A 12,791-nucleotide genomic window follows, 5' to 3' on the forward strand; every position below is an offset into this window, starting at 1 on the left:
GGAGTTCACATGGAGGATTTAGAGAGTGTGTGTTCATATAAGTGATTAAAGGTTTGTCTCTTTCTGAGATTCGGTTCTTGACGAGTCACTCAGTAAAAGGTACGGTTTGTGACCTTGTTCATTTCCTTCGGTTCCACTCTGAATTTAGAGTGGAACCGAAGGAAACCGAGAGTCGGGGCTCACGTCAGAGCCTGCGTGCCGAGCTGCAGTTACTATGTGGCGAACAAAACAAACAAACAACTCTTTTGCGAGAGTGAAAAGGTTTGTTCATCGTGAACGAATCGTTTGCAAGTCCCCCTCACCTGCACTGAGGCAGCAGGGTGCGGGTGTCGACCGAACACTGTCCGTTGATGCAGAAATCCAAACAGGAGAAGCAGCTCGGCTGAGTAAGACTGTTCGGACACCTATGCACGCACACGAACACACACACACACACACACGGAATACGCAATAAACCTAAAATGTAACTGACAAAACAAAAAACAATCTAAAATAGCCTAAAATAAAGTGACACGCTATATACCTTAATAAAGTTAACTGAAAACAACATTTAAGCAGATGTAAAATATCAAGAAGGAATATGTCAATACAACATATCTACTGCCTGATTATATCGCCTGTTATATTACATTATACTATTATATATCAGATCATATGTTCTAGCATATTCCATTTACCTGCATGACACCTCTCCCAGGGCAGAGGTCAGACATTTTCCCTCTCCGCAGTACTGACACTTGTCACGGTCACACTTCTGTCCATGGAACTGACCGGGACACTGACAGACTCTGGTGCCGTTGGACGTCTGCAGGCATGTCCCCCCGTTCTCACAGAAACCCTCACATTTACCTCGGAGAAGATGAAGATGAAACAATTACAATTCAACTCAAAAACTGCTTGAAACTGCTACTTAAAACTGATGCACAAGGGACTTCCATTAAAGGATACAATTATACTGATCAAGCAAACGCTTTAATTATGATGCAGATACGATGCAAATTCTTGTGATGATAAATGAGGGATTGAACCGTTTTTGTTTTAATGAAATTTCATTGGTCCAGTATGTTTCCTTCGAAGAACATCAGAACTTTTAGGGGGTTGTATGTACATATTCTAGGTCAGATTATAAAGTAGGTAGTCCCATTACTTTGTAAAAAAAAACAAAAAAACCCGAAAAACAACAAAGAGTTAGCAGCGAAGCTAGTTTTATCTAGCATTAAAAGCCCTCAATGTACTTAGATTTATGCATGCGCTGCTCTACATTGATGGTTTACATTTGTTGGTGGCGGGCTCCGCCATGCATACAGACAAGAATTAATAACAACAGTCCTTAAGACTAAAGTGGTATTCTGTGAGATTATGTTGTTACAAAAAAAATCCCATATTTGATACTTTTAAAAATCTTGCTCTTCATTAGAAACAGGCATTCAACGAATTTGCTTTGTGCATGTGCTCCTCCATTATGGTGTTTTATATTGTTGGTGGTGGGGTCCGCCATGAGTAACAAGTGAAAGTGAGTATGGAAACCCAGTCGTAGATAGTTGTGGTCGTTACACTGTCGATATGAACGGAGATTCCCAAAGAAGACCATCACTGGGAGTGTAAGGTGTTGAATGAAATTGTGGGACACCACAGAGGAAGTGATGGATTCCCACTTTAATGTCGGCCCGCTCCACTCACTGTACTGGCACTGGTCTCCCTGGAACTCCGCCGGGCAGCGGCAGGTGGGCTGGTTGCCGGTGTTCACCGAGCAGTTCCCTCCGTTTACGCAGTAATCCTGACACGTGTGCAGGTTGCAATTTGGACCCGTGAAGCCCTGAAGACAGCGGCACGTCGGGGTGCCTGGGGGGGGGGGTTCAATATTTAAATTAAAAAAATGGAAAAAAAAGTCAAGATGTAAAATTAGTAAAAAAAATCAAAATGAGTAAATGTATCCAACAAGTAGTGCTGCTGAGTGATGAAAATGTATTTTCATTTATCCTCTCTGTGTTAAAAAAATGTAATAATCATGAATTTAATTGATATTGTCACATTGAGATTTATTTGAAAACTTGGAGTTGTCTCTATAAGCAATAGAAATACATAGCAAGATATAAATATTCATAGATAGATAGAACAATAGGCAATACAATAAAGTAATTTAAAAAAAGTAGAAAAAAGGCAATATGAAATAAACCCTAAAATCATCCAAAAAATAAAATAATTTGGCAATTTACAATTAAAAATCAACAATAAACCTATGAATAAATCAGAAAGATAAAGCTAAAAATAAACAATGAGAAATACGAAATTGGCAATATACCGTCAACCTAATAATGAACAAACAATAAAAAAATAAACCTTAAATCTGACCCAAAAAATTACATTATATTATTCCAACATATCCAGCTCAACTTTGAATCCCTTTGGCATGAAAACTGCAATATTAACACGTACCGGTGTGCGAGGCGGTGCAGGTGCCGCCGTTTCGGCAGTAGTCCCTGCAGTGGTTGACCTGGCAGCGCTCGCCGCTGTAGCTGGGCTGGCAGCGGCACTTTGCCTGCTGGTGGGCGTTCAGGAAGCAGCTGCCTCCGTTCTGGCACTGCAGGGTGCACGGGCCAGCAGGGGGCGCTACACAGGGCGCACAGGGGGAGAAAAGATGTTTTGGGTATAACAGGATGTAAAGGGGGGGGGGGGGGGGGGGATTCGGACGTCGTCTTTTCATTGTTTCTGAAGAGACGACGATGGTGATGCCATTCAGATGTTATTAAAATGCAGAAATATACAATATATATATAAATATAAAAAAAGAATATAAATACAGTATATATATTTCTATGTATTCTGTGTATTTATTTTAATCAGTTTTAAAAAAAAATCGATATATTTTTTTCAAGCCTTGAGTTTGGTATTTGTTTTTACAGCAATGCACCAGCTTTGACCACGTCAAATTCCTTGCGTATAAAAATGTAGTGGTACGATAACGTTAAACAGATACAGACTCTGAGTGAAAGCCCCACACAGTGGGAGGAAGGAAGAGGCAGCCTTGCCCCAATGTGAACAAGAGACCAGTCAAAAAACGGAACAACGCGCCCCCAACATAACCCTTAATATCAACCTTAATATCCTATTAAAACGATTAATAAAATTGAATATTTTCAAAATCCCAACCAAGACACCCATTAGAAGGCGTGAACTTTAGATGCTGAGACCCTTGAGCATTGACTTCCTTTCAGTTGGAGGTTTCATACGCCGAAGTGCAGTTCAAAGCACTGAGCGATTGGTTTCAACATGCTCAATATGCGGGAGCGCAAGGGCACGCACGCACGCACGCACGCACGCACGCACGCACGCACGCACACGCACACGCACACACACACACACACACACACACACACACACACAAAAACACACACACAAAAACACACACACACACACACACTCACAGAAGGGTGACTGGGTGGGGGGCGCTCTCTCCGCGCACGTCCCGTTGTCGGCCACATAGTTGTCAGGGCAGGTGCAGACTGGACCACTGGGGCTGAGCAGGCACAGCCACTCACACTTCTTCCTGTCACATGGGTTGGTCACTGACGGAGAGAGAGAGAGAGAGAGAGAGAGAGAGAGAGAGAGAGAGAGAGAGAGAGAGAGAGATGACAATTAGAAAATAAACCACAGAGAATTTAATACTAATAATACAGTTGGTACTTTACATTTAATACATCACATTTCAACCAAAAATTTAAGAGTGATTTTTGGACAAATCCTCTCTCTCTCGTTCAATTATTGCAGGAAAATATAAAGTTAAGTTTTAGGTAGGAACAGGGGCAGGTTATGAAACTAAATGACGATGATGATTATTATTATAGTTAACAGTTTCCTTTCTTTCCTTAAAACAAACTTAAAAAAAAAAAAAAAAAAAAAAACTAAACAAAAGAGAACACCCTCTTAAATCTGTATCAAATTTCCATAGATACAGATATTTTTTTATGGAAAATATTTTCTTGTGTCCTCTGGGTCAACCATTGCAACACCTAAACCTCCCCAAAAACAACAACAGTTAATTACAGGTACTCCTCACTTAACGACCGAGTTCCGTTCCTAGGACCAGGTCGTTAAGCAAATTGGTCGATAAGCGAGGACCCTGACAGACTGCAGGCACGAGACTGAGACTGAGAACGGTGATGAGATTAGATGTATACAGTGTACATATATTATATATAGTATATATACTGTATATAGTATATGTGATGCGTGATGAGATGCTTGACGCTGAGACGTCGTGGTATTGTACTGTGTGTGTTTATTTATTTATTTATTTTTAATATTGTGGCTGACCTTGACAACTGGATTTTTGGACAATGGCTTTAACATTGTCTTCAATTTTCACTGATATTTCTGTGGGTAATTACCATTGCACGGCTTCTATTTTTCCGTCGCCACCCTGGTCGCACATCGATGTTTTCGAAGGACGCTCAGTCGACATTTTAAGGATTATTTTTTATTCTTTTTTTCATTAATTCGACGAAGTAAAGTGGACCACGGATTTAAAATATCAAACCAGCAGATCTACTGACATCTACCAGGTAACAAGCTATATAAATATACATGCAAATCGATGGTTTGATCATTTCTGAAAACTACACAGAGACCAATTCCACACCGCCCTATAGACACGAAATGTACAGTTTCTCAATCGGAAACTGTACATTTATAGTAAATAATATGATGACGTCATTAAGCATCTTACTGTAAATCTAATCTCGTTCATTTTAGAATGAGACATGTGACGTGTCATATAACTAGAAATACTTAATATTTTGGGTCAAATTTGTTCGGTTTTTCACCAATATCTGCGCCGTATGTGGATCGATTTGAATGAAATGTAAACCACGAGATCCTTGTTACATAGCGGTTTAAACGACACCTTAACAGTGTTCCGAGCTCACGCCGAAGTATTGTTCGGTGTTTCAGATAGGTTTAGCCGGGTTTGACATTTTTTCGAACTGGCGTACTGAGACCGTCTTAAAAAACGCGAAACCTTTGGTCGGTTTTCTCGCTAATATCTGCTCCGTAGGGGGATCGACGTGGATGAAACTCCGACCACAAGGTCTTTGCGACAGCGCGGTTCAAACAAGACATCAACCGTGTTCGTGTGTTATGCAGAAGTTTTTCCTCGTACAATAACAAAATGCCGTACAATTACAACAGGGTTCCAGCTGTGGGCTGTAACCATAATAATACTCATACTCTCTGGCTGCTTGTAGCGGTGGTAGAGCACGATGTCGGTGGCGTGGTTTATGCCTGTGGTCAGGTTCTCCACGGCTCCTTTCCCAAACTTGTTGACCCTGAACACCACGTTGTTCATGTAGGTGACGCCGTAGATGTAGTCCTCGAACACGTCGATGCTGAACGGGTGGAGCAGCTCTGGAAGAAGAAAATGAGAATTCAAATACATTTTACATATTAACGTTTGGTGGAATGTGGATTTCTGTGAAGATTAAAAAAAAATAAAAAATCCAGTTAGATATTAAAAGAAATAAAAATGGAAGATTTTTGTCAACTATTGATGCTGAAGTTTGTGTATTTAGTGTCAGTTTATTGGCAAATATTTCTTAATTTTTATGGTTTATTTGAAGTTTCAGGATTGTTCTTCTTATAAAGCTATTTTTTTGTTTAGTGCCAATTTTTTGATTTATTTATATCGCCAATGTTCTTTTTTTATTGCAGGATATTTTTTTGTTGATGCTTATTAGCAAAATGTTCAATTTTGTATATATTTTTTAGTTTATTGTATAAAACCAATTCTCTTATATTTTTATTACGTTATTATTATTATCTATTGTTGATGTGAGCTATCCATCTATGTTTCCAGCCATCTTTCAATTTATCCAGCCGACGACTCAACTGTTTTTCTGAGCGGACACAGCGATCACGGGGTCGGATCCGTCCAGACGCACGCTGCCGATGGACGACATCTTAGCGTCCGCCCAGTACAGACGCTCATTGAAGTAGTCCACTGCCAAGCCTGGAGGGAGGGAGAGGGAGAGAAAGAGAGAGACGTCAAATTCAACTGCCGTGATGAGCGGAATAAAATAAATAATAATAGAAAAAACATTAGAATAATATAATTACATCAATCATATAATAATATGATTGATGTAAGATAAAAGTTTCCAGCCCTCTAGCTGCCGATGGTAATACACTTCACATACTTTAGCAAGGTTTGTTTCAGCTTGTTTCTTAGGGACAGAGCAAAAAGAAAAAAAAAACAAACACATCTCCAGTCCTAAACATGGCATTTGAATGGCCGACACCCGGTACCGACCAGTGGGCCACTGGATGTTCTCGTGGACCAGGGTCTGCCTCAGGGTGCCGTCCATGGCCGCCGTCTCGATCTTGGGGTGGTTCCCCCAGTCCGCCCAGTACATGGTCCTGGAAGAACAGCCAGATGATCTTGTTAATAATGACCGTTGTCACAGGCAACGAGGATACGTACAATTTGACAATATCAACAGTAAATAGGTTAGGATGGATTCCACATTGCTAATAGTTTGCTACGCTGTTGTAAAAAACGAACTTTGCAAAAACTGTTTTTCTTGGTGGAAACTATTGAACTCGTCAGAAAATAGCATCGGTCGCAACTTAGAACACCCCATCTGGAAGCGGTCTTGTCGGTAGAAACGCTTATACAGTATGGCCACCAGAGGGTGTCTGGGGTCCTAGGGCGTGGCCCCTGTTCCTCACCCTCTCTGGGGGTCCACCACGATGGCGTAGGGCTCGTCGATCATGCCGGAGATGAGCGTCTTGCGGTATTGACCCGACATCTGAGCCACCTCGATGACGTCCCGGCCCGAGTCGGTCCAGTACAGGTTCCTCGCCACCCAGTCCACCGCGATGCCACGAGGCATCTTCAGCCCCGGGATCTGAGGAGAAAGGCGATGAATATTCTATTGGAATGATAAACTAGATCAGTGTCACTTTGGCCCGGCACGCTAGAATTCCACTTTAAGCACATAAATAATGGAAACTAGCTCTTGTGTTGCAAGATCAAAATTGCCAGGCTGCGGTAATCAATCAAATGCATCAGTTCCATCCGGAATAGCAACAAGTTTCAGGCTGAAAGGGAGAATTGTTGATAGCGATGAAAGGTTTGCCTTTTTTTTTTTTTGGGGAGCTTCGTTTCTTGACGAGTCGCTCATTAAAAAGTCGTTTGGTTTCTCGACTCACGCACGCTGAGCGAGGGAGGACTTCCTGAACCATGAACGCGAGTCAGAAGAGTCCGTCCAGCTCAACCGAATTGTCCCAAGAACCCGTGAATTCTGACCTAATCAAATGAGTGATTTGGGCGTGACAATGTGAAAGTGTAAATCAGTCACATTCTACACGGATTGTGCCAAACGCCTTGAATTTTAAAATAGCAGACGTCAATATTTAGAGTTTGTAATTCACTCGCTCGCCCCGCTCTTTTGCCGCAGCGACTCCCAGCTCCAGAGTCATTTCAAAGACTTGTTCATTCAGGAACGAAATCGTTTGCGAGTCTTGCATCGCACGGTATTAACAGAGCATAATAAGAACGCTTGTGATGATTTTAGTGCTTAATAGGGAGGTGAGACGGGGGCTTTCTCATTGCATACTGCGTGAAACCTGTGTTTTGTGCCCCTGGAAGGAAGAACTTTGGGTGAATGTCACGTCATGTTGGTATGATGATATCCGCATCATCTCACCAGAAGGTGGTCGACCACGCCCTCCCCCTGCCGCCGGCTGCGGTGGGAGTTGGAGTTTGAATTGGATGCCGCTGATGAAGGCCCCGGCAGCTCGTAGGAGGAGATGCGTCCAGTGTGCCAGTTGGTCCAGAAGATGCGGTTGGTCTTGACGTCGAGGTCGGTGGCGTCGATGCGGACCCCGGCGTTGCCCTGGAAGGTCTGCTCGTAGCGCCAGCCGCCCGGACCCCCGGGGCCCCCGGGCTCCAGGCTGCGCAGCTCGTTGTCGTCGGCGATGAAGAGGATCTGACGGCTGCTGTTCAAGTCTGACGAGGAGGAGAAGGACGGAGAGAGACAGAGAGGAAGCAGTTACTACCAGGAGTCACTACAAGGACAACTGCCACACACACGCACGCACGCACGCACGCACGCACACCTGCCTATATCTCTATATATAATATAAATCAATCAATATCTATGAACATGTAGTTTTATTTGCAGTTATATTTGTATATCTATATTTGTGAATATGTAGTTATATTTATATATTCTTACTGTCAGCCTTGCAGATGTTATTGATCCTGGTCAAGGACCATCTATATATTTATATCTATATACTGTGTGTGTGTATATATATATATATAAATATGTAGTCATATTTATATATTCTTACTGTCAGCTTTGCAGGTGTCGTTGATCCTGGTGAAGTACTTGTGGCAGCTGCACTTGTAGGATCCCTTGGTGTTGTTGCAGATGTGGGAACACACTCCAAATTGCTGGCACTCGTTCTTATCTGCAGAACACAAGGTTAGAAATAAATAAATAAATATATATATATATATATGTGTGTGTGCACATACATACACACACACACCGATCAGCCACAACATTAGCACCACTGACAGGTGAAGTGAATAACTCTAATAACTCTCATTCCAATGGCACCAGTCAAAGGGTGGGCTGTATTAGGCACCAAGTGAACAATCAGTCCTTGCATTGTGGGTAATGTACCTCTGCAGGTGCGATGGCCGGTCTTGTGGAACCCTGGTTTGCAGGCGCAGAAGGAGTCGGTGGCGTTGATGACGCAGTGCGCCTCGTCCCCGTCGCCGCACTGCGTCCTGTTGCTGCGGCAGTCGTTCAGCTTGGTGTCTGGATGTGGGGGGGGGGGGTCATTGAAATAAAAAGGTTAAAATAAGAGTTTTGTGTTTACAATTTCACTGTTTTAATAATTCCTCCTGTTTACAGAATAAAAAAATATATTAACATTTTTATTAATTAATGGGGTTAAACAAACATTTCACTTTTTTAAATTATTTTTTATTTATTTATTCTTATTATTTAAAACAACTTTTTTTTTTTTTTATGTATTTTTTCTTAATGCCTTGTGTTGTATGGACTGGGGATGGGAGGTGGGAGTAGATTGTAAAAATGTGTTATTGTATTTGATTCTTCCTGTTAACAGAATAAATACATCTAGTAAAAATAATACTTCTAAGAAAATAAAACCAATCCACTCCAGGCCCAAGCACCTGTCTTGCAGTTGGCCTCGTCGGAGCCGTGGTCCTCGCAGTCGTTGAAGAAGTTGCATCGCAGCGTGGAACTGATGCACCGTCCACTGGAGCACAGGAACTCATCCTTCTCACAGGAGGGGGCAGCATGGGGTGCTGCTGAGCAGACATACACCATCAACACATGAAAACAATAAAAAATAAATAAAACCCCCGTGTTCTTACTATCCCAAAACGTAAATAAGGCCTTTCAGCATCCCCGAAAAACTCACGGCAGTTGAGTTCGTCCGTTTCGTCTCCGCAGTTGTTGACGCCGTCGCATCTTTTGGAAACCTGGAGACAGACGCGGTCGTTCTGGCAGCGGAAGGCCCTGGTGGGCGGGCACTGGAACTTCCCTGAGGAAAACACCAAAAAAAGTTAGCTAGGATGGTTTGTTGTTGACGTTTTAACTTTTTGTTATTTAACAAAAAAAAAAAGAAAAAGTTTTTTTTTCATTTTTTTATCTATTTTGCATATTTTCCCAGCAAAACAAAAAATACATGCAGAGCACACACACACACACACACACACACATATATATATATATCTATCTAATATCTGGCTAAAAATAATACATTTCTGCTGGAAAACAAGTATTTCCTATGTTGTATATATTTATTGTATTAATTTTATTATTATTCATTTATTATTCATTTTTTGTATTTTTCTGTGGGAGGGCTTGTAAAACAGGAAAAGCCAGTGCACACTAGTGGCCAACTGCATTTGTTTAGAGTGAATCTGCCATTGTTCCTATTACCGTTTCACACCAAAATTAGCGGGTATACCTGGGTTTTTTAAACACGGGTAAAACAGCTAAAAATAGGCAATTGACGCCTTTCCCATTGCCAGGGGAAATGCTTTTTTTTTCTTTTCCTCTGGTGTGTCACGTTCGAACACGCCGCAAAAGGGCCGTTTCATGTTTCCAGTGTGATTGGGGGGAAAAAACAGTAGAGGAGACAGCAATTTAAACAAACAATGACATAAAACTGTAAAAGTTGGCAAAAAAAAGTCTCATCGCCCAGCGAGACTCGGTTCCCTTGGGGCACTGCTGGATTTTCTCTCCACTGTGGTCCCCCACGGAGCCGTTCCCAACACTCAAACCATTTCATGGTACCTCATGCGGGAAAAAAGTCATTCACTTCTGATTTTGGATTCAAAATGAGATATGAAATGATGGAATGGTCCCAGGACATTCCTGTGTATTAACACGCCCAAAGTCTGGAACTGCAACGCACGTCGCATTGCGCCGGTAAAGGGGCCAAAATTAGCGGGTCAAGCCTGGGTGTCCTGTTTACATCAGAGCCGATAAAAACCTATCTATCTATTGCAGGTTTATTTGACCCGGACTTAAACCCTGGTATTACCTTTCCCACTAATGTCGGACATTAGCAGGTGTTACTGGGTTTTTGGCGCAGTGGGAAAGGGGTATTTGTTGACACATGGTGTATACCCGCACTCCTTTCTTTAAAAACAATAAAATACATATAAATAATCATATTAAAATAGGACGCTTTGTGGTACTCACGGCACTCGTCCGGGTTCTCGTCCGAATTGTCCCCGCAATCGTCCTCGCCATCACACTTCCAGGCCAGAGGCTTGCACAGGGTGTTGTTACACTGGAACTCATCCAGGGGGCAGTGTCTCCCCGCTGGGCGAAAACACAGAGAAGTGTACTGGTTAGTACATGGACGAGTGTGTATTATAACACACATTTAATAACACACATTTGCAAGGCTGAAACACAATTCTTTGCACATGGACGTCATAGGAAGGCAATCAGTACATGAAGGACCCCACATGTCCACTAGAGGGCCGTATTTCTGCTTAAACCAGAACCAACTCAGGGGAAAATGGCACAATAATGTAAAAAATATTTTTACAAATGGGTTTGAGGGCTTGATAAAAGTTTAAAATGTTGTCACCCCCAATTTTTAAATCAGTCTCTCCCTTATCTTTACCCTCAGTTGCACTGTAATAATTTAGTGAAAACATAGTAATAATCTTTGATGTACATTATTGCATTTGCACATATATTTATTAATCTGGTACAGATAGTTATTTATATTTCTTATTTAGTATTAACTCTAAATTCTGTGACTGATCCTTCAGACATTCTCTCTCGTTTCAGTTGAGTGAAAATTCAACTATTTCGTAAGATTTTCTGTTTCAACCAACAAAATAATAAGCGGATGAATATCGATGTCAATTACCGGCACTGCCACACTTCTCTTCGTCGCTGCCGTCCATGCAGTCTGCGTCAGCGTCGCAGCGCCAGCGGAACGGGATGCAGTGCCCGTTCTTACACTGGAACTGGTCATTATCGCACTTCAGATCACAGCCGTGCTGAGGAATAAAAAAACCGAAAAAACGCAATAATTAAATAATTATTATAATCATTATTATTATTATTATTATTATTACCAGGGCTGTCAAAATGAGTGTATGAATAGCAGTTTTCAAAGTGCAACAACTCTTTGACTACAATATTCATAACCAACAATCAAATTAGAAATGCTAAAATATAATATCTTATATTAAATAAATTTACATATGAAAGGTTTAATGTTACAGACTTTGTTTTATGTTAGAGGGGGTCCACGGCCCCCTAGGGGTCCCCCTGGGAATTGCATGGGGCCACAGCTAAACTATTATTATTTATTAATTGTATAAATTGATGTTTTGTAACAGGCTCATTTGTCTTAGCAAATGACTCAGTGCAAAAAAGAAAAAATGAAATACACTATGATAAAGACTATTTTGTGTTTCTCTTCCCTATAATCAATTCATAGTATGATTTGATTATGGCTATGACTTTAAATAGAAGAATCTTCGCTTAGGGTCAAATCAGAGTAAATCATGTAGTTATTTACTAATTTATTTATTTATTTATTTTTAACGTCAAGATTAATCTCAATTAATTATCTTAATCATTTGACAACCTGAATTAATACAGTCCAAAATGCAGACAACTGCAGTATATTTTCTATTAAGTTTGTGTTGGGGCAGGACCTCATCAGAGCCGTCAGCACAGTCGTGGTCTCCGTCGCATTTCCAGCGTCCGGCGATGCAGCGGCCGTTGGTGCAGGCGAACTCGCTCTCAGAGCACTGTCGAGGCACTGAAAAACAAGGAAAACGTGTGAAAATGTGACGTAAAGATGCATGAGAGGCTTGAGTCACAAGGGCTGGAACAAACAGGCAAAGGGAGGGGAGGAATGAAAGAAAAGAAAAAGGGTGAAATGAGAGGTGAAAAGGGTTTAACAGCAATAGTGCATCATCTGCAAACCGAAGTATCCAGGGTCAAGTTGGATCCTGGAGTTTTGGGAATAATTATAAAAACAAAAAAAAATAAAAAGGGGAGGGGGGGGGTATGGGATTGGTGTTGGGATTTTAGGTCATTCATTTAGATGGAGACAAGAGGAGTCACAACAGAAGGGTTTAGGGCGTCATGGAGCAGTGATTCTCAACCTTCTCAAGATTTTGTTATTGTTAAAAAATGATACGATGAGATATGATAGATAGAGATAGTCCAAACTTCCGTTTCAGTCTATACTGTACTTAGGGAGAT

At 41.4% G+C, this 12,791-nt stretch overlaps 1 protein-coding gene across 1 annotated transcript in view; it reads right to left on the reverse strand.

Moving 5' to 3' along the window:
• lrp1ab (low density lipoprotein receptor-related protein 1Ab) overlaps window positions 1-12,791 on the reverse strand; it is a gene marked incomplete at its 3' end in the record, with an annotated part of 105,613 nt that overhangs the window by 2,021 nt on the left and 90,801 nt on the right. The window contains exons 69-85 of the mRNA XM_080015183.1: window positions 12,236-12,342; window positions 11,443-11,569; window positions 10,752-10,874; window positions 9,460-9,582; window positions 9,209-9,343; window positions 8,691-8,828; window positions 8,353-8,472; window positions 7,704-8,005; window positions 6,724-6,902; window positions 6,305-6,411; window positions 5,885-6,004; window positions 5,227-5,403; window positions 3,426-3,566; window positions 2,437-2,610; window positions 1,681-1,842; window positions 678-849; window positions 303-404 (exon numbers count right to left, since the gene is read on the reverse strand). Of these exons, the coding sequence (XP_079871309.1) occupies window positions 303-404; window positions 678-849; window positions 1,681-1,842; window positions 2,437-2,610; window positions 3,426-3,566; window positions 5,227-5,403; window positions 5,885-6,004; window positions 6,305-6,411; window positions 6,724-6,902; window positions 7,704-8,005; window positions 8,353-8,472; window positions 8,691-8,828; window positions 9,209-9,343; window positions 9,460-9,582; window positions 10,752-10,874; window positions 11,443-11,569; window positions 12,236-12,342 (2,509 nt within the window). The remainder of the gene's footprint in view (window positions 1-302; window positions 405-677; window positions 850-1,680; window positions 1,843-2,436; window positions 2,611-3,425; window positions 3,567-5,226; window positions 5,404-5,884; window positions 6,005-6,304; window positions 6,412-6,723; window positions 6,903-7,703; window positions 8,006-8,352; window positions 8,473-8,690; window positions 8,829-9,208; window positions 9,344-9,459; window positions 9,583-10,751; window positions 10,875-11,442; window positions 11,570-12,235; window positions 12,343-12,791) is intronic.

Source organism: Zeus faber (genome assembly GCF_960531495.2).
Source record: "Zeus faber genome assembly, chromosome: 15".
In the NCBI taxonomy this organism is placed as follows: domain Eukaryota; kingdom Metazoa; phylum Chordata; class Actinopteri; order Zeiformes; family Zeidae; genus Zeus; species Zeus faber.